This window comes from Mycetomoellerius zeteki, unplaced genomic scaffold, assembly GCF_001594055.1.
Source record: "Mycetomoellerius zeteki isolate Tzet28-1 unplaced genomic scaffold, Tzet1.0 scaffold74, whole genome shotgun sequence".
Taxonomy (NCBI): Eukaryota; Metazoa; Arthropoda; class Insecta; order Hymenoptera; family Formicidae; genus Mycetomoellerius; species Mycetomoellerius zeteki.
The window spans coordinates 345,835-368,128 of record NW_017257764.1 but is presented as its reverse complement, the minus strand read 5'-3'; the positions used below and the strand labels follow the sequence as shown (position 1 = coordinate 368,128).

Here is a 22,294-nt window from a genome sequence, read left to right as displayed (position 1 = left end):
CTCTCTCTCTCTCTCTCTCTCTCTCTCTCTCTGCATCGATACTGTCAATATTTAAATTAATTATATTAGCGATTCGTAAGTGAAATTACGTCAGAGTTATAAGAAATCGATAAACCGTATCCAATTCCTTCCAATATCGCTTAGTTTTGCTAATTACCCGCGCATTATTGGCGCACATTTTTTATGTTCTATCAACTTTTCATTAAATGAACGATCATATAATCAAGGATACTATAAATGCAATAAACACAAGATATAGTGTATTATACGTTCAAATCAGATATTTACGGGAGATCTAAACATAATAGATGTCAGATCCGATAATTTTATTAGATGGTTGCATTGAAAGCCGTTGCTTTTTTTATGCTTTTTGAGCATTTATTTCAATAACAAAATGTGTGAATACCTCAATCAAAGTATTTGCCGCCGGAAGCTTTGACTTTTTCCCATTTTTCTGGCAGAAGTTGAATTCCGCGACGAAAGAATATCTTTGAACCAATCCATTCAGCAATTTTCGACTTCGCCGTAATCACGGAAGTGTGTGTCTTCCAAAGCGTGTTACATCGATCGAAACAGATAATAATCGCTTGGTGCCAGGTCCGGAGAATACGCTGGGTGCGTAGAGAATCTCCTATTCGAGCTCCATCAGTGTTTGTTTCACGGCTACAGCAACATGGAGCCGAGCGTTATCATGGAGAAGAATCACCTTTCGGCGATTTGATGCAATCGATGGTCGTTTTTGCATCAAATGATTCAAACGCTCCAATTGTTGTCGATAACGTTCGGTGGTGATTATTTCATTCGGTTTCAACAACTCATGTATAATACACGACACCCTCCATATCCCACCAAATACAGCATTGCTTTGTGATCGTGGATATTTCACTTTGAAGTCGATGTTGCCGGTTGGCCAGGATTAATCCATAATTTTTTGCATTTGGGGTTGTCAAAATAGATCCATTTTTCATCGCCGATCACGATACGCCACAAGAAACTCTTCTTTTTATGCTTTGTAAGCAAAGAAATCGAAATTTCTTTTTAAACGATTGGTAATGGTATTTTCGGTCAATTTATGTGGCAGTCATTTCCCTTCTTTCTGAATCTTTCCCTTGACACGTAAATGTCGTGAAATTCATTTGAATATTGTAACATTTTATTCATTTTCGATAAACAAGTTTATCAGATGTTAATGTTTATCAGAAACAATTAAAATATTACAATAATCAATTGTTTTGCTTTAACTAAATTATTTTATTGTATTAACGAAAGATTTGTTTGTCCATATCCAAACGTGAGATTAATTGATTCAACTAAACAGGTTTCTTAGAGCGATTAGTTTTATTATAGTAATCAATTGACATAACGCTAAATGTAACTCTCTCATTATCCAGTCACGCGTTTATAGATTTTTTAAAAATATTACTTTCATCAAAAATGTTACTATTCGCGATGGATGTTACACTTCGCCCGATGATAGGAAATGCCATGTCAATCGAATTTCCAGGCATATGCCAATGCTTTCAGCTCGACATTGACGATCTCCTTTATCTGTGCTTATTAAATATGGTGCACATTGATCCGCTTATTATCATAGCGCACGTTGCTTCCATCGATCCATGACGATTTTCGCGGACAACGAATTTTATCGCCTCTCCTACGTTTCCATTTATCTTTGTCAATAAAATAGTGTATGTTAATTTCCTTTTTAACGCAAACGTTATTTGCAGGAAAAACGTAAAAAAGAGAATCGAAGGGGAAGAAAACTGCGAGTTATTTTGAGTACACGAGAATATATGATAGGTCGATTATTTCCAGGATGACACTGCACTTCTTCCTGTCTCTTTTTATATAGCCGGATTTTTACATTTGAGTCAAGGCAGGGAGTAGGAGAGATAAAGTTAGATCCGATTGTAAAACCTACATTATTTTTATACGTTTACACGAGGTCACGGTTTTTATCAAGATTGAACCAGTACGTCATAGACTACTACCTGTATCGAACTGTGCGAAAGAATAAATAGATTGATTTTTATCGGTCTATTTACCAGCACGTACTTTATATTGCTACGTCAGTTATGTTTTAAATTTTAAAAGTTTAATACCGACTAACTAGATTTTTTCGCATTATTTATATGCAAATTCAAAGTCTGCAACAGCAAGTGTTAGCTTGCTTGTGTGATAAAAAATTATTTATGATCTATAAATATTTATAAATTAATTTTTTGATAAATTTAAAGTTTTATGCACTTATAACAGAAAAACAGTCACTTTAATATCTGCGGATTTATATATATGTATATTAAAATGATAATTATATTTCATATTTATTTTTTTATAGTTAATAACGGTTAAAATTTATTACGGAAACACTTGATAACGAACAACAACATGCAAAAATTAAATGCATGATTAGTAAACTTTGATGAAAATCTTGGTCAAAACCAAAGTGATCATGCAAATATTGCCAAAAATTAAATAGTTGCTTCAGCAATTGCCGTCAAATAATTTTTGTTAACAAAAACATATTCTATACATATTCTACATTTGTTAACTTTGCAGCTGAAGATCAACTGTCAGAATATCTTATTATATTTCTCATCGTCCAACCATACTGACAAAATATTTCAGCTATATAAACGAGATCTCAAGTAAACGTTGATCGATGTAAATACAATTTAAATTTTATTTCCGCTTCGTAAACTTGCGACAGCGTTATTATTACAACAATGTTAAAGAAAATGCAACTTTAGATTTTCCGTGCATTAAAGCGCGACGTGCTATATCTTCCCCGTGGTCGATAAGTCGTTTTGTAAAAAGCTTAAATGGCGATGCCGTCGCTGATGTACCATTCACAAAGTATGAAAAGTACAGAAAAATCTTGTTCCATTTCGAACGTAAACTGATTTTACAACAATAGTCGAGTCCCACGCACGCTTCATTTTTTACTATACATAATTACATATACATATATATATGGTTGTACGCAAGAAATATCGCTCGTGATACGATCGACTTTTCGTTGACAGACAAAAATTTCGAAAAATGAGGAACAACTTATCGTCCACAGTTTATAAAATTGCAATTTTAGTATCTCTCTCTCTCTCTCTCTCTCTCTCTCTCTCTCCTCGTCCAACCTGACGTAGAACTCTATTACTTAAGAGCAGCAATACTGCGAAATGATAGGCAATATAATTCATATGTACAATTTCGGTAACTGTATCAAATTTGTATACAGAATGCACTAAAATCCTTGGTTTTAATTACAGATTATTTTGAATTTTTCAATCATTTGAGTTTAGCTATATTGTAACTATTTAAAAGGCTTCTAAAATAAAAATCAAACTTCGACAAAATTGCTGTTTTATCTATTCAATAAGAATTACACATATACGATTTATATATCATGGGCACATCGCTACATACTATAATACTACATCAATACCGCATGCACACACATGCAAAAATTTTCTAAGGCACTAATTTTTTATATCAAGTATCTAAACCTAATTCTAAGAACTCAACATTGTTCATATAATCCGCAGTCCAAACCGTTATGTTATCATCTTGTATAAACAACTTTTACATGAAACAAACACTTGCATAAGTTGACAGCTCTAGACACGATTTCGGACGATTTAAAAACGAGTAAAACAGATATAATAAATTTCTTAAACATTTTTCGTTTTCGGCATAAAATCGAACAGTTTTGATTGTGTTATTGTTTATACTTTAATTATGAAAAAGGATTTTTTTTTAATTGATAAAGACGGTTAAAAAAATAGTCTGGAAAAATAGCTGTATTCAGTTGGTAAAACGGACTTTAGGATTCCTTTTGAAAATAAAAAAGTAAAATTTAGTGAAATATTTATAACCTTTACAAGAGAAATCTTTATAATCTTTTCAAATTACACACCATGCTCCTTTAATGAAAATATATAAATACCTAGGAATTATAATTTTTAAGTAATACAAATGTTTAACAATTAGAAATAAGATGCTCTGTAATGATTGTCGTTTTTATGTTGTGACATTTGATACTTATAATGCTTTAAAAATAATTGGTTTGTTAAAACAAAATTACTTTAAAAATAATAAAAATCCTTATTTATTAAGAAATATTTAAGAAAAATAAAGTTGAGTATTCTGAAATATATATACCTGCATTCAATAGATACAGTGCAGGGAAAAAATGTTCTAATAGAAATCGATGATTAAAAATTGCCATATAGTTAAAATTTGATTAAAAAGCGTTGTTGTTTTGAATTTTTGCACATTAGCTGAACTTGGTTATTAAAATTTCAATTATAATCGTAACTGAAATGTGTTCTGGTGCACCATTACGTTTATTATCATCAATTTGCGAGAGAACTGCTATAGAGAAATACGATTTCTCTTTAATTCATATTGGAACACATAATCTCGTCATTCGATTGGCTATCCATCGGATATCGCGGTATCCACCGCGATGTTTCCGTTCATCCTCGACATTCAAGCTGACGAGGCGCACACGTAAAAAATCGATAGCTGCCTCGATTTAATATAACACACCGTGTCGCTACGTGCGTCCTTCCACGCTCGAAAGCGGAATCCGACTTCCTCGTCCGGCGCGACAGCAGAAATTGCTTCGTTGAAGCTTCGGGAAAACTAACAACTACAATTAATTTGTTTAGAATACTGTAAATCAACTAACAGTCCAACTAGTATATAATAAATTCACTATTGACATCAAATGTGATCAGAATTAATTAGATTATTAATTTTAATAAACCACTGTCTCGATCGTCAATTAGCCGTACAGAGATTAGCAGATCATCGATCTAATGACCATCGTTAACTAATATGAACTTAATTATATTGTCTGTTACTAACTTTGATTAAAGCGATTAATCGTTGAATAAAAAAGACACAATAACTATCGTCAATTTTAGTGGATTACTCTGCTAATAGTTGTCATCTAGATCATTACATGACGACGATCAATCCGAGGAACGTCACAATTTCTACACGACACATCCCAACACGACGGTTATCGCACTCTAGAGCCATTCTAAAGATTGCTATAGAAACGAAATAGCGATAGCGGACCGCACAGTGATACGAACTCCTGGCCGACCGAGAAATTTCAGCGCGTACGAGTTTTCTTCATGACGTTATTGATCTAGCAGCATCGAACGCAGCTTTAAACAAGACTAACCGTTGCCCTAGGCACACTCGATGGTGCACATTTCACAACCTGGGCGTGTCGTTACGCTGTCCGTAGACTGTCAATGAGCTTCGGAGCGGCGGCTCTTTCGGCGGTCTCCTATCGAGCGAACTTACAAGCTTAGTCCGAGTCGTCTGAGATGGAGACGCGTACTCGCAAAAAACGAGTATTTCTGTGTGAACTAACCTCCTGTCAACCGGTGTATGCTCGTAATTCTTCAGTCTGTCAAAGTGCCATCCCGCTGCAACATTTGCAACTGAGAAGGAATGCAAACGGCACGAGCAACGATGCCACGGCGGTACGGTTCGTCAATGTCTGACCAATACGTGCTGTATCCACTTGGAAGATAGATCGAGCAGTGTTCGAATGGCGGAACGAAAGTCGGGGTCTCTCGGTTCGGGATGAACGTGAGGAAGAGGAGGAACGAAAGAGAGGAGAATGCAAGGATAGGAAGAGATAGAGAGGAGAGAAAAAGCAAGAAATAGAAAACGAGAGAAAGAAAGAGAGGGAGAAAGAGAGGCCGAACGGCGCTCGAAGGAACGAGAAGAGGAATCGTCTGCGAGGATGGAAGCAGTGGACGGACAGACCCTTCGTGATCCGCAAGCTGGCGTGTTCGAACTGCGACCGCTCGACTGCCGTTCTACGTGGTAGGGAGAAGAGGTGGAAGAAGGGGATGTGCAAGGAGTGGGAAAACCGGAGAGGAAGAGGATGAGGACATTAGTAAAGGAGAAAGAGGAAAAGAGAAAACAACGAGAAGACGAAGAATGAAAGAAGAGGAGTGAAGAGGGTGTCAAAGCGGGAGAGAAGAAGGAAGAAAGATCAACATGGAAAAAAGAGAAGAAAGATGAAGGGGGAAAAAAGAGATGTTGCAAAAATGGGAGAGAGAGAGAGAGAGAGAGCGCAAGACTGAGAAAGTTGAAAAGCATCGAAGCGAGAGAGAGTCACAGTAATGACCATTTGGCGCAGCCATCAAGAGGGACAAACATTTTTAAAGGAGGGGAATACCTACGTCGCGCGTCGGTCAAACGGTGGTTGCAGAAGAGAAGCGGCGTTTTATGTTATTAAGTTCGCAAAGAGCCAAACTAAAAAGCGCTATCACGGCTGCGATTAGATCAGCAACGGTGATGAAGAGCATTATGTAACGGACGTTTGTTTTGTGGAAAGGAAAGGATTAGAAGAACGGGAGAAGAGGGGGAAAGAAGAGGAGAAAAAGAAGAGATGGTTACAGAGAAAGAAAGCTCATTTATATAGGGTGGAGAAATCGAAGGATGACGATCTTTTCGTATGAGCTCCGGGCCTTTGAGAAGATAAGACGAGGGAGAGATGTTCGTGGTAGTAACTAGTCCTTCATTTATGGTGAAAAGGACTTCAACTCTTAAACATAATAAAAAAACGAATTATTGAAAGAACGAATCCTTTTAAACATTAAAGAAGGCATTCGTATGGAGAACATCGAGCGACTTAGAGAACATATGTAAAATAAAATTAGAAGGAAGAATTTTTTGTAACTGACACTTTGATACGATGAAATTCGTACAAAGTAGCATTAAAAGGACATATGCGATAATCTTTTTATTCAAAATCAGAACAAAATTGAAATAAGAATTTAAGAAACAAGATCAAGCGCGGCGGTTGGTTGCGTAAAACATAGATTTTAAAGCTCCTCTTGAAAAGAAGGAATCAACGAAGGATAATAAAAAATCGCGTAATACGATATCGAGGGAAAGCTCAAGGCAGAGAAAGATAAGAGGTGCACAGAAAATGTAGGATGGAGAGGAAAAGAGCGAACAGGACAAAATGAAATGAGCAAGAAAAGGGATGTGCTCGTTCGCCGCTTCTCGGAGTGCGGAAAAGGCTTTCCTTTTCCTTGCATCCCGATCCCGAAAAGGTATACGATAAGGACAGATCGTTAGGATGGGAATGGGAGGGGACAAGTGAGGGAAATCAGGACGGAGTGCGCGCGCGAAGTGGCACTAGACCATCGATCGACTACGCGCGGTGGTAGCCGCCGTCGCCGCCGCCGATGCTGTCACCGTCGTCATCGTCGTCGTCGTCGTCGCTGTCGTCGCAACTGAGCATTTTGTAGTGCACGCAGATTCACAGGGTTGAGACTTCTCGCGCGGACACGTGCGCGCTTAGAAATAAAAACAAGAGTAGCACAGCGGCTGCGGCTAATGGAAAAGCGCATCGGGACAGAAAGGATAAAACAAAAAAAAGCAAAAGAGTCAGTAAAGAGCATGGTGTAAAAAGCAAGAGGAGACATTGCACATAATGGTAGCAGCATTGGCGATTGAACCAATTAAAGACGACCCATTTTGCAGCCGCTCATTTTAAATGAAATTTGATTATAAGAAATGAAAATGCTTGAATTATATAAGATTCGGTAAAGTAATTCTTATTCTAGGAATACTTTGCGCTTATAGGGAAGCTGCTCGAAAATGATAGTAAACGCAATCCAGGCAGTTTTCTGAGACAAAAACGGTATGACTAGTAGTTTCTGCGGTTTTCTAGGTCAAGTGGGCCTAATGATGAATCAAGAAGTTTCCTTAGCGCACTTCGTGTGTCGTTTCTGACGACTTCTTGGCAATGCCTAATTTTAAGCAAAGGTATAAAGAATAAATTTTTTTAAATATGATCCTTTTTTTACAAAGAGTAGTATTATCAATAAAAATACTGATACAATGAGAAATTTAATTTTTACACTGAAACATGTACTATATTTTAATCAATATTTGTTTGAATAGAGTATTGACTGAATGTTTTCTAAATGTATAAACACATATTTATTTCAAAAAATGATAACGCCTACGAGAGCCGAACACAGGATGTACGCGCGTGTAATGATTGAATAAATTCATTATACGTGTACATCCTGTATTCGGTTCTCATAGGCATTATCATTTTTTTATTTATTCTTTGGAGAGCCTGTCAATTCTTTTTCTCTAAAAACATATTTATTTCTTATAAAAATAATTAATTTTATTTACCTATCACATTTTCTTATTGAATAAACGTTTATTTACCGTAAGTAAATATTTAACTTAAGACTATTGAAGTTAACTTACAATTAGTATCATTCAAAAAAATGTGTATTAAAATTTAATACATTTTTCTCAGTGTAGCTAAAAGGGACTATGAAGGAATCGTAATTTCCTATACGATTGAAGAGCTTTTCTAACATTTTTATAATTTTTACAAAGATGCATAAAAAATGAAGTTAAACGTAAATGTTAATGTGAAATAATACACTTTTCAATTTATGCATATTATTATTTCCAATTGACAGAACTTATTAGGATACGATGTAACACGTATTGGCCTATCTAACCGAAATACATATATAAGTCGCGTCTATTCTTATCACTTTGCGTGATGCGATATCAAAGAAATACACGCTACATCGATCGTCTTTCTTTATCCATGTACGAGTGCATTGACGTTACAAGAAGTCCGGTACATACTTATGTATATTGATCTTATGTGAAAAAACTGAAGGCCAGCTATTTTTGCAAGATCGAAAAACATATTCAAGATTATTGATTTTTATTACGCAGATTCTATATAAATTTTGATAAATCTACTTGATTAGATTTAGAATAATCATAGAAATGTGAAATATTTAAGAAAATCTTGAAAATTTAATAGGAAATGTATATATTAGAGTTATATTAATGATTTAATAATTTGTTATTAGTATAATATACATCGTATATTTTAAATAATTATTTGTATAATTAATTAGATAAATTATTTATTAATTAGATAAATAGATTTTTCCAAAAATTTTAGAAATAGATCTTTCAAGCGTTTATAAACTTATTATATATGTATATAATTTTAATCTTAAAAGTCATACCAATTTTATTTATTTTATCCGTGTATTTTTCAAAATTAACTTAATTACATAAACACTTTGTATAGCTCCAGTTCAGTTCATTTATATCTCCAAAAAAATATTCTTTTTTCAACAATAGTAGATCGCGGTAATTTATTCGTATTGTTTATTGCATGAAATGAGAGAGAGGACGTGAGCGCCTTTTTCATGTAACCGCAAAATATTCCCGCGCACTACTGCCCTCTGAAGAAGTAGATGTAAACTACGCAATAATATTCATTTTTTTGCGGTGCTTCTAATATGGAAATAAATCGCTGAAATCGTTGAAATCTTTATTAATTTAATAGATTTTAGTTATTTTAGCGATTTCAGCGATAAAGTACAGAGAATTGTTAAGGTATCGTCATATGCGACGTAACTTGCGTAAGCGTAATTTGCGTTAGCCAATCAAATCGTTTCAACCAGAATAACGCGCAGTATGATGCAATTTGATACGATTTGATTGGTTGACGCAAGTTATGCTTAAGGCCATCACACATACAAAAATTTTAGTCATAATTGTAAGGCAAATCGACCAATCACAATCAAAATTAAGATCTCGCGCTTTTAAACGCTCGACTGTGTGGCCTTTACGCAAGTTACGCCGTATGTGACGGCAGCTGACAGTACTGATTACTGATTGGTTACGCGATACGCGGCAAATACGTCTCATAGGACTCCATCATCCTACAAACATCCTATTTCACGTTGTCAAACAAAAGTTTAACTTTGTTGATCAATATATAAATCGATAATAAGAAGAAAAGAATAAATCTCGATACAATTCTTCTACGAAAAATAGTCGCACTATAAATTGCTCCTCCAAATTCTTTTGCTTTTTAGATACGTTGTGCTCCGGCCACTGCTAAACGCAATTCGTGCCTCATCACGCGTCGACTGATCTGTGTGGGTGTGTGTGGACACTTATAGAATAATAAAATCATGCGAATTGCCAGCTTGTTACGATATCTGACAGTAATGATGTCACATCGCGCGGCTCGCGAATCAACGTTCAGTCCTTTGTACCAGCGACACATACATATTTACGACGACGATGACGATGCAACGATGCGACGGTATGTTTGTGGCTTCTTACGAGCTAACACGATGATTGCGAATTAAATGAATAAATTGCAACTGAATTACACAACTGAGCTAATGTAACATTAATGCCTCAGAGAATTCCTTATATCTTAAGAATTATTATTTGATTCATTGCGATTCAATCACAACACGTTGAGTATTAATTATTATAATTTATTTGAAGCACTTATCAGTGTTACGCAGTCAGTAACTGACTGTTAGTAACAGAGATCGGAACGAAACATATTTAAAAAAATTATTTCATTATAGAGGTTACTAATAGAATTCTAAAATTCAAAATAGTAGATTCAATATAGCCGACCAAATTTAAAAAAATCTGATGATTATCGTGAAATTCGATCCGCTATTGAATATATCATTTTGAATTTTGTAAGCTATAAGAATATAATTCTGTAAGCTATAATCGAATTCTATAACTCTAAAAATCCTCATAGAAATTAAAATTTTCCATAAGTCACTTTGTTAGAAAACACCAGTCTTCAAGAAGTTAAAATAAAAATCAAAGAGTTAAAATAAAGATTTCGGGCAAGATTCTGATAGATGAAAACATGATAAAAAATATAAATATCATACCTTCGAATTATAACTGGATCAACTTGATCTTTTACTCCTACAGACGGGACAGGGAAATTTAAATAACACGAGATAGGTGAGTAAAGAATTTATATTTACATCTCCGAACGACAATATATTGAGCATTTGTCACATCCGAGTGGTACAATATAAATATCGAAATAAAAAATACCATTGTTCTGAAACGCCTCGCGACAAAATGACACGAGCGTTATCAATCAGAAAACGCTCAAAAAGACCGCATTTGTTTCTTGAGCTCTCTGTGAGCGATTTTTTCTATATCATACTCGCGCTAAATATCTACAACATTCGCTGATCGTTAAAAGATGGCAACGAAATTATGTGTAAAATTGAATCGCATCTTGAAATACACACGCTCGGACTTGCGAGATTATGTGTATAAAAATGCGGATACGTCTTGCGCCTCCTTTCTCTTCTTACTTCGCAACTTAAAACGTCACACATATAATCTTACGATGACAGTACAGGTGAAGAAGCAGTCGTGTCACTTCAGAGGACAAAACCGTCGGTCTCGTAAAGAAGAAACGAAGATTTTCAACATCGGTGAAAATCGTAATAAAATATTCTCTCCTCTGACACGAATTAAATTCTACATAATATTATGAAATTCCCCATGGAGTACTTTTAAAGCTATTGAAAATGCTTTTAGAACTTTTCCTTCCATTAAATTTTGTAATATTTAACCCTAGAACCATAAGCTAACATCAATTAGGCGCTGAAGATTCTCAATATTGATTTTGAGAATATTGATATATGTAAAAATTAGTTTTTTTTAGAATAAATATATTTTCAGAATATTGATTTCCATTTGATTTGTACATAGTCTTTATAACAAAATAAATAAAACAAATATATTTACATAAATAATTTGAAGAATGCAATTTAAACATTTTTTATATATCAAATAAACATAAATTTATCTTTATTAGGTCTTTAAGTATGCTTATTTTTCTAGGATTAAAAATAATTGCTTATATGACATTTTGTTTGGCATATTACATGGAAAAAAATTAATGTTGTATTAATACCATTAGCTAATTAAAATAATAGTCTAATTAAAAATAATCTTGTTAAGCCAATACATTCGGTACTTATTAACTAAACAAGTACGTCATGATCTTGTTTCAGTAAAATATTATTTGTTTGTTATAATTATTAACAGAATTATTTTCAATTAGACTGCTATTGTTATTGCTGTTAATACATGATTTTTTCTGTGCAGAAATTGCAGTTAACGCTTATATGGCCAGCATATTTAATTCGTCTTGCTTTCCTTTCGCAATGCGAATGTTAATTTCATTAACTGTTATATATTAACAAATATAGGATGTCCTACGTGAACTGTGTATATGTATAACGCGAATTTCTTAATGCAACAAAAGCATAGCAAATTCGAGAGGTGGTCATTCGTTTTTATCATTTTTAATACAATTTAAATGCAATATCTTTTTTCCCTATAAATAAATCTTCGCAATAAATAAAAATCGTAAAAGGCGTTCCAACAATTGTTACAATTACGTAAATGGGAATAAATGCGATGATTACATCAAACTGTTGCGACGTTTGTTTCTCGTTATATTAGAAATACTACGTAAAAATAAAAAGATTTTAAGTGTAAAGAAGTAAGTCTCAGAGAGAGAGAGAGAGGGGGGGAGGGAGTGAAGAAGGGGGAGAGGGTAGGGAGGGCGGGAGAGAGAGAGAAAGTTACGCGCGTGCGCTTGCACACGTGTGTGTTAGTATGTTTACAATACTGTAAATCTAGAATATGTAAGTACGTATATTACGGTGCCGGAACTGTAACTAAAGGGACCTTAAGAGGACGCAGGAGCCACCTGTATTATCGATAAAACCAGCGTTTTCGATATTTTTGTTCCTGTCCAATTTCTTCGTAGTAATTTCAATCGTGGAAAAGGAATTTTTATTCTGTGAAATTACTACGAAGTAATTGGACAGGAACAAAAACGCTAGTTTTATCGGTAATACACGCGGCTTCAGCATTCCCTTAATTCGAATTTTGGGTTTGAAGAATATTAAGTTGCGATTTGCTCCGCAATGATGCAAAACATTCATACTGAGAAGCTCGTTCACTTCTCTCCATATAATTTCAACGAAAACTCGTCTGTGGATCATACAAAGTATTCATTACGATTAGTCATTTCAAGGAGACGTGTCCTTTCGCGCTTTTTTGAAATGTACATAATCATCTCGCGTTAGTGAAGTCATCTTTTCAGCGTAATGCAACGATTTGTGACTCATATGATCACCTTATAGTCTTCGTTCCGCCAGTTTTTGTGCCGCTTGCAAAATTCAATGTAAAAACATCGTTTGTCTCCTTACGGCGAATGGATTGGAAGGCACACATCAATCATATCAGGTATCATCCTCTCTTCTCGTCGGGATCGAATCGGAGTCTCTCTGGGTTTTTCCTCCGCGTAGAAGAACATATCTCGCAATCAAGGGGTAGTGCAACGTTTCTTTAGCCTCGAACGTAAATTTATGATTATGATTTTGTTGTGTAGTAAAAGCGTCCTTTTGTCCTGCACTCGACGTGTTAGCGAATCATGCCAAGGACATAATGGAGTATTATGCCATGCACCAATGAGCGAGAGAGCCTTGACCTGATCTTCAAAGCTCGTTAACTCGTGATGATTCGCGCGCGGTTTTTCTCACCAGGAGAAACCGATGATATAGTATATTGTAGTATAGGCTTCTCCTTCGCTTGCCTAACAAAATCGGAATCGACTTCGACTTCAGAATTCTGCGTAAGAAAACGCGCGACAGAAAAATTATGGCGCGATTAAGAAGACAAGTAGAAATGTGTAAATTATTCGAATACGAATTGAATTAAATTAGATAAGGTTTGATTCGATTCGGATTTTAATTTCTATGATTCGAATTCCAAAATTTTATTCAAAAATTTTGAATTTAAGAATTTCCATTACAAATCGCATATATTAAATTTCTCTCACACACACACACACACACACACACGCGCGCGCGCGCAGAGAGAGAGAGGGGGGGATGAGAGAGGAGAGAGAGGGTGAGAGAGGAAAGTCGCCGATACTGACATAGATCTCCTAAAGAGACATTCCTTTATTTCTTGAAAATTATTACACTTTATTAATACTGATAAAAACATAATCTGTTTAGATAATTGAAGAAATGAAAACTTTTAATCCCCATGGCTTGTTTCTGTACAAAATCAGTTAAAAATGAATTTTGCAAATGCGAAAATAGAATTCTAACAATTTGTATAATTTAAATTATATAATTTAAATAATTAAAAAAGTTACTATATTATTGACAACATTATATTGTTTTACATGTTTTTGTAGTTTCATAATCAGTTTTACTTATATTATTTCTTTTTCATTTTTTTCATAATATGTGATTTTAAATATGAAATAGGGATGCATCGGCACATCTATCCGTAAAGACAGACCATAAGCTAACTTAATCTTTATAGTCTTACGTTACAATGTCAAATAGCCTTATCGGAGCTGAAGATAATCGTACATATTTATAGGAAAACCTTTAAAAAAAGAATCTGTCCCGTTACATATTTGCGTCTTGCACACACAGAACAGCATAAAGTATGCGTATAAATCAACAAAAAATGTTTTATAACGAAGTGAAAAAATTCTGAAAAATCTTATATATAATATATTTACTTGTAGGTATTTTGTACAAATGATTCCTGTGAAAGGAAAAAAAATAGGACTATATAGCATTACTATCTACTATGTCAATTTGGGAGCTATTTTGTCAGACGCTCATTTTTGCTTATCTCATAAAAATGTTAATTATTGCAAAATTGCAAACAGTATCGTAAAATGCTGCTATATTTATCTCATAGTAGATATTTTTAATTTATGTTTATGTTTAAGTTTTATTTTTAACTTTTGTTTATGAAATATTATCTAACAAAGTGATATGTCGATATCGGTGACTTACCTATGTATACATACATATATAGTATATATATACACACATACATACACACACACATACACACACACACACATATATATATATATATATACATATACATACATACTATCTTATAACAGCATATTCTCACTGATAAGCAAAACAGTGCGGTCATGTTAAAGTAAGATATTTTATTAGGTCTACACAAAAAATTTTGACATGTATTGTGGCCAATTGTAAGTCAAGTATTGTCAAATTTTAAATTTAAATATATGAAAAAATATATATGAGTTGTGAATATTGATAGCAAAATAAATTCTATATTATTTTATTTCAATTACTCTGTATGTAATGTATGATATATAAATTGGTACATTAGAGTATTTTAATAATTGATTTCTAATTTTTCGCTTAATTGTTTCAATCACTGCGACATTAATAATAAGTAGATATATTTTACTCTATAAAAAAAGATTGGAATATAAAAAAAGCGCCAATATTTTTCATCTCAACAGCGTTTTACACAATATTTATTAATATTTCTTATGTAAAATATATGAAAAAATTAATTATAAAAATATTTTTATATAAAATATTTCAAATATATAAAAAACGCAACAAAAAATAAAATAATAATAAAAAGCTAAAGGAGTGAAATCAAAATGTTATTTAGTGTATATGTAGGCCAATAATATATCGCAAGATATATTTAAGGAAATGAACTAATTCTATAATAAGCAGCGAATATATTAAAGATAAAATTTGAAAATGTGTGTGTATGTGTGTGTGGACAAAATCCAGCAGTGGCTTATTTGATAAACTTCGCGTACCTTCATGTATAATACATTCATATGAGAGACTTATTGTTTGTTAATTTCAAAATACTTTTCGTAATCCAATTAGTAAAATTTAATTCATACGTAAAAAGTATATGAATTACTGCTTCAATTACTGCGACAATAAATAAAGGATATCTTTTTCTTATCAGTTTTATATTAAGTATTTAAATATATGTATATACGTATATTTATCTAAAATAAAATTTACTTAAAATTAATTTATATCATATAATCAATATTATTTTTCTCATCAAATCAAAAATTTCTTTCATTATCTATATGTTCAAATTCAACTTATTTATGTATAATTATATTAACAAATCAAAATTTTATTCGATTTGATTAAAAAATATTATATATTGATTTATCTCTACAAATTTCTCTTAAATGCAAATTCGATTTTTTCACAAGATCGTGATATTGCATCCTTCCGAAAAATTAGTATTTTATGAATTATTTCGTAAAACATTTCGATTCTTCGAAGAATGCGAAAGACATTAGTAGAGCGAAGGAGAAGTATAAAATAGATAATAATCATATAATAATAAAAGATGATAATTTTTTAATACGGCGCACTAGGAACGTAATACATAATAAAATATAAAACTACGATTAATTAATGTTGATATAAGTGGTTTCGATATGGACGGAATAGCGAGATTGAAAGTGACGCAACGATTCTCTAACTTTAGATTATTAACAAAAGCATCAATAATAAATATATCCGTGTAAACGACAATTATAAAAAGTAACTAAATAATTATAATAATATAATTGTAAAAAGTAAAATTATACTCGTGTATATATATAAAATAAAAGTCAGACTGTATTACTTAATAATTGTAGGAGATTCATTAAAGACTTAATAACCAAGAATCTTATCGTTGCAAACTAATCTCTTCATCCCGTCCAATCAGGAATTTCGGTCGACATAGTCGGCCCTCTCCATGCAGCATCACTGTTTCTTCTTTTCTCTTTTATGTTTCATCGCGCCACGGGGCCCAAAAATCTCTTATAATCATCGCCTCGGACATATGGCACCGAGAGCGGAAGTATAGTACGATACTTCCGCAGGATACGAAAAAAAAAAAAAAGAGGCGATAACGAGAAAGTGGTTCGTGAATGTGCGCGAGGGAAGGCACGACCGATGTCGGGCGCACCAGCACCCGCTCGTGTTATCACGCGGCGTATTATCCAGACGATGACTAGATAATATTCGGAAAGGGGGGAGGGGGATAAAAAAAGGGGAGGCAAGGGTTAAGAGGAACGAAATGGAGGAGGGAAGTCGCTTCGGGGCACTCTCCATTCATTGTGACACATTTATTTCAGGCGGCAGCCGCGCTCTCGATTGGCGCAATAACGCGTGACGCGTAATAATTGATGACGAGGTATCTCGCTACTTCTCTCGCAATACGAATCACGGGGATTATAATTACGTAAATGTACGTATTTTTCCAATGCTTATGTTTCACGAGCGATATCGATCTGTATTTTATCAAGCAAGTTAAAAATTAGAATTGACGGTTGAACACGACAATAATACGATTAGCGATTATTACGAAATTGTTTGAATGACATTAGAACATAATTTATCAGAATATATTTGAATGTTAAATGACATCCTAAGATGTTGGAAAGAAAAATCTGACACCGAATTCTCTTTTTAATTAAGAGAAAGTACGTCGTACCCGATACATCCTGTTAGATATCTACTTTGACCTGATTATACCGCGAATCGGATGTCGTCAATGAGTACACGTGTAACCGTGCGATGAGACTGTTGATTACTCAAAGGAACTCTTTGGGAGTCTCATTGTGACTGGCAGTCTTCCTAACATCGTAAAAATATTATCCCTTGTTCCTTCTGTACACTTTAATGTCGGATGCGATTATCCGATTTTGTTTGGTATATCAAATAGGGGATGTCGCGCCGGTGATATAATATAAGAAAATTAGGTATGCTCATTTGCTACTAAACGTGCAACGAAAACGCGGATATAACGATCATATTTATGGGAAAACAATTTATCATCGAGATATAAAAAGAGGCTAGAGGTCGACAAAGTTATAGAACCATTTATGACTATCTCACGCGTAAGAGACCCTCTCTCCCTTCTCGAGAAAATAAAATTTCTATACATTACACGAAATATCTTACAAAATTAATTCTACGATAATAAAAATATTTCTTTGGAATTCAGAGAGATGTATAATATAATAAAATAGTAAAAGAGATATAGATGTATAAAATAGTAAATTCCGTCTTTCAGGCCCGGATCCTCCTCCAGGGATAAGAATTATCACTTTCATTCGACCTCTGTAAAGAAAAGCCTAATTTGATGACGTGACCGTGTCAGAAAAATTCAAGCGGCGAAATTCTCTACGCCGTTTTGCGGCACACTATTTCTCAATCTCCATACGTGCCTCTTACTCGCACTTGAACCGAATGCTTTTATGTATATGTGTGCGCACGCGGCTATATGTGTACGTGTGTGAGGTCATCAGTGAAACGGTTGCGGTATCGCGTCAGCCGGTCGGCGTCGAACCGGCACTCGAATCGCATTAAGGCGGTAACGATCGCACTTGGTTCGCCAGGGTCAAGCGTAGGACCTTCGTCACTTTCAACCTTGCTGGTTATCACTTACACTTACTCTTACCGTCGAGCAGCTTTTTCCAGAGGTCGAACTGCTCGCTGTACTTGACCATGTGTATGCTAATGCCGCGTTGGATATTGCAGGCCGTGTATTGTATCCGTTTATTCAGAAATTCGTTGGCGTGCGAACGCCTGATGCCGAGCCTGTGCGCAACGATACCCGTTGTGAATACATCCTCGAGCTTTAGATATGTCTGGTCTAGGGCGGCATCGTACAAACGGCGCACCGTATCACTCGACAACAGGTATGCCGGACCAGTGGTAAAGTCTGGAAACACAGACTGCTGGAATTGTACCTGTGACACGTAGTACTTGCTCTTGCGGTTCCGGATTGGCTTCCACTTTCTGGCCAGTCGACCGAATATCACGTTACGGTCTTTTACGTGCTTATACACGAACGCTAACAGTCGCGGTACATTGATGAACATGTCATCATCAGTTTTTAGCAGATATTTCACCTTGGAACAATAGGTGTCTACCCACTCCAATGTCGAAATGGTTTTGAGAGTGAGATTTGAATAGGAGTCAAGGAAACGACCACGTATCACGTCGTTGTACATGTTTTGTTCCTTACGCAGGATCGTCTCCACTCTTGGGTCAAGAGTGGTCCCGAGCATGAAGAGCACACTCATATCGCTGCGTTGGCCAAAGTGCCCCCAGGTCTGCCGAATCGCAGTCCGCGCCTCTAGATGGGTCGGCGCGGACATCACAATCATCACTAGATCCATGTCCTTGCCGAGATTCGGGCAGCGCTCAGGGATTGATACGATGTGTCCAGCTTCGTATATGGCGCGTGCCGAATCGTTGCGAACTACGATCGGCGCCGACTTAGTCACGTTGGTAACTCTTGCCATCTCAAGCTTCTCGTTCACCCTCTGCTTCGAGCTGATCAAAGTGCTCACGGAAGACAGCGAGGACAAAGACTGTAGGACGCTGGAGGACGTTGACAACGTAGTGAAAATCAAGGAGCCGTTGCTAGAGTTGTGCGCTACGTATGGGCTCAGAGATATGCTGTCTGAGCTAGAGTTTTTCGATTGGCTAAGATTTGTGTGAACGTGAAGGCCATCTTGGTATGCAGAATAATCTGAAATTCATTAATTCTGGATAATGATTAACTGAAACTAACAAAAAAATGTGCCAAAATGTTGAAAAACATTGATCGTTGTTTTTGCTTTACAAAATGTTAAAAAAATATTGATCGTTGATTTAAACAAAATTCGTAAGCAGCGTCTTTATTTTACAAAAGACAAGAGACAATATAAGAAAATTTATAACTCGAATTTGTAAGAAAATTAATCAACAAAGAAAGAGCACGAATAATATTTTTTTGCTTCTTAATTTACTCTTGTTTCTTTGAGAGAGAGAGAGAGAGATCACCAAATTTATAATTCCTTTTTAAAACCGAAACTGCAGCTTTAATAATCTCTTCAAGGTAAAAAGAGACGTGTAAGAATTATAAATGCTTACTGGTGTTTCGTGGTAAGCTGTACTGGCGAACATCATACACGGCGGTACGGTAATACGCGTAGAAGGTCAGGCCGATCAGTGCGAGGATAAGGGTCTGTAGAAAACGACTCCTGAGATGCAGATAGTGGAACATGACGAATACTTGCTCTGGTCACTCTTCTCTCTCTTTTCCTCTTCTTTTTTTTTTCACGACGTGAAATCATTTGCAAAGACTATATCATCGTGTTGTGCCCCAAACGACCTGACGGCCGTCGTCACTTCCTCATAGACTCCACCACGGATCGGAGCACCACTACGTACCACCGTACGACCGATTATTCCCATACTGCGCGCTAGGCCCCACTCGCCATCGCCGTTTCACTTTCCGTCTGTTGTCCGCCTGTTGTGCCGCTGCTGTTGGCCTGTTCCCTCACCCGAGACGGAGGGGACAGAGGAGGACTGCAATCAACTCTAGCCTGCTCTAACCCTGCGCCAATCCACGCATCGTTTCCAAGAGGACAGGCTCGTCCAAGCTGTCCAAGCTGCTTTAGCGCGTCACATCACAAGGTATCCGCTGTCACGCACTTCAAAGTTCAACCGGTTCAACGTCGTCAACGACGGTTCTTCCAAAGTCTTCTCGCATTCGGCAACTTTCGGCCGCATTGACTGGGCCACATGACGCATCGAGCGCGAGCGAGATAGCGAGATACGTCTAATGCCTAGTTCAGACTGGACACAGCATGCAAGCGTCAAGCAACCAATCAACGAGGCGATATTTACAGTGGCGTACATAAAAAATGTCGTCTCGTTGATTGGTTGTTGCTTGATGCTTGACGCTTGCTTGCACGCTTGTGAATGCACCTTAAGTATATCGTCCAAACTCGGTTCAACTGTCCAACTCGTTACTTCGTGATCAGTCAGATCAGTAGGCGGGGAATTGATAGGATTTTATGTTTACTAAAATTTCGTAAGATATTTCATCAAGTACTAAAACGATTTTTAAAATGGTATGTATAAAAATATTTAATTTCAAATGAGATTGATAGCTTTTATTGGAGTCGATAAAAATACATCAAAAGTATTATTTTTCTTGACATTCTGTAATTGACATTTTATTCTGTCAGGTGGTTCAACTACTTTTTTGACAAACTTGACTGTAATATGCTGTGATATTTGATCATTAAAAAATCAAAATATTCGCTTATCGAAAAAAATTCACCTATCGAAAAATAAAGAAATATATTAATAATTATTTTACTTTCACACTTGATGCAAATGATTAAATAATATCTAAATAACAAGAATAAGAATATTAAGCTTCGAATGCTTATTCTTTATAGATACGATTTATCCTTATACAAAATAGAGCCGGTAAGACTAGGTTAGCGAAGTGGTACATGAATTTTGACGATGACGAAAAGCAGAAGTTGATAGAGGAAGTTCATGCTGTGGTCACTGTCAGAGATGCGAAGCATACAAATTTTGTCGAGGTTGGCTTGATAAAATGAAACGTTCTTATATTTACATGTAATGTCATTAAACATTAAATATATTCCAGTTTCGCAATTTCAAGATAGTATACAGGCGATATGCAGGCTTGTATTTCTGTATCTGCGTCGATGTTAACGACAACAATCTCTGTTACTTGGAAGCGATACATAATTTCGTAGAGGTGTTGAACGAATACTTTCACAATGTATGCGAGTTGGATTTAGTCTTTAATTTTTACAAGGTACTTTTCTCCTCTGTCTCCAGTGACACATTTTTAACTTTATAAGTTGAATGAAGTTTGTGAGAATTATTAATTTCATTATCTTACGATTCTTATATACTGGACATAGAAATGCTTGCAGCACAGCAAGATAATATATAGTAGCCAATAACCTTACAGCTCCTAAGAAACAGATTGACTACTGCATTATGTTTTGCTGTATAACAAGCATTGCCGCGTTCGGTGCGCAGAATCCATTGATTAACATAGTTTTATTTTATTACCTTATCATTACTCAACTGTATATTTGATATGTTATGACAAATGTATTTTAGGTGTACACTGTTGTGGACGAAATGTTTTTAGCTGGCGAGATCAGAGAGACGAGCCAAACTAAAGTGCTGAAGCAACTCTTGATGTTAAATTCCTTGGAATAAGCTCTCGCCTTTATATATTAATAAATGCATGATCTAAATAAGTGTCCGACTGAATATACATCCATATTGTGTAGATTATGTTGCTAAGACATGCATATAAATACTCCATGTAAAGACATCATTTGTTTCACGAAAAGAACGCTAGATGTAGGATGTCTACATAATATTTTGCGTTAAGACTTACAAAAAAGGTAATAACAGTGCTCAAAACATGACAAACTTGTAAACACAAAAAAAGAAGATAGAAAGTATATAGTCTGTGTTTTAAACATGTAATAAACCTTGTAAATATGTGAAATGCTCTCTCTTTATTGTATTTCATTTTCTCACTATAGAAATTGCTTTTGTCTCTATAAAGACAAGAGGGACGTAGGGACGTAGTATATACAATTTTTTTGTAATTACATTTCAATTCAAAATAAATATGCACGCAACACCCTCATATATAAATAATATACTATAATTATAAGAAAAGATGTATTAGATACAGAGAAACAATATTA

The 22,294-nt window shown here is 35.1% G+C and overlaps 3 protein-coding genes across 3 annotated transcripts in view; 1 reads left to right on the top strand and 2 right to left on the bottom strand.

Moving 5' to 3' along the window:
• The window catches only part of Cadps (calcium-dependent secretion activator 1), a 32,341-nt gene extending 26,464 nt beyond the window's left edge, over positions 1-5,877 (bottom strand). Inside the window, exon 1 of the mRNA XM_018458644.1 lies at positions 5,390-5,877. The gene's annotated coding sequence lies outside the window, so the exon portion shown is untranslated. The remainder of the gene's footprint in view (positions 1-5,389) is intronic.
• Positions 5,878-17,810: 11,933 nt separating this feature from the next.
• LOC108729500 (beta-1,3-galactosyltransferase 5) lies at positions 17,811-20,089 on the bottom strand. Its single transcript, XM_018458651.1, has 2 exons — positions 19,665-20,089; positions 17,811-19,281 (listed from the first exon to the last, which is right to left on the bottom strand). The coding sequence occupies exons 1-2, from the start codon at positions 19,795-19,797 to the stop codon at positions 18,182-18,184; spliced, it is 1,233 nt and encodes a 410-aa protein (XP_018314153.1). The 5' UTR covers positions 19,798-20,089; the 3' UTR covers positions 17,811-18,181.
• A 444-nt stretch (positions 20,090-20,533) lies between these two features.
• Positions 20,534-22,217, top strand: AP-2sigma (adaptor protein complex 2, sigma subunit). The gene is made up of 4 exons (XM_018458653.1): positions 20,534-20,650; positions 20,984-21,133; positions 21,202-21,375; positions 21,690-22,217. Exons 1-4 carry the CDS (start codon positions 20,648-20,650, stop codon positions 21,789-21,791), a joined length of 429 nt encoding a protein of 142 aa, XP_018314155.1. The 5' UTR covers positions 20,534-20,647; the 3' UTR covers positions 21,792-22,217.
• Positions 22,218-22,294: the final 77 nt, after the last annotated feature.

Excerpts from the sequence above, each read along its gene's own strand:
- LOC108729500 (XM_018458651.1), bottom strand. The coding sequence starts at position 19,797 with ATGTTCCACTATCTGCATCTCAGGAGTCGTTTTCTACAGACCCTTATC. Across the intron at positions 19,282-19,664 it reads CAGCTTACCACGAAACACCA|ATTATTCTGCATACCAAGAT; the intron begins GTAAGCATTTAT and ends AATGAATTTCAG.
- AP-2sigma (XM_018458653.1), top strand. Across the intron at positions 21,134-21,201 it reads AGCATACAAATTTTGTCGAG|TTTCGCAATTTCAAGATAGT; the intron begins GTTGGCTTGATA and ends AATATATTCCAG. Across the intron at positions 21,376-21,689 it reads TAGTCTTTAATTTTTACAAG|GTGTACACTGTTGTGGACGA; the intron begins GTACTTTTCTCC and ends AATGTATTTTAG.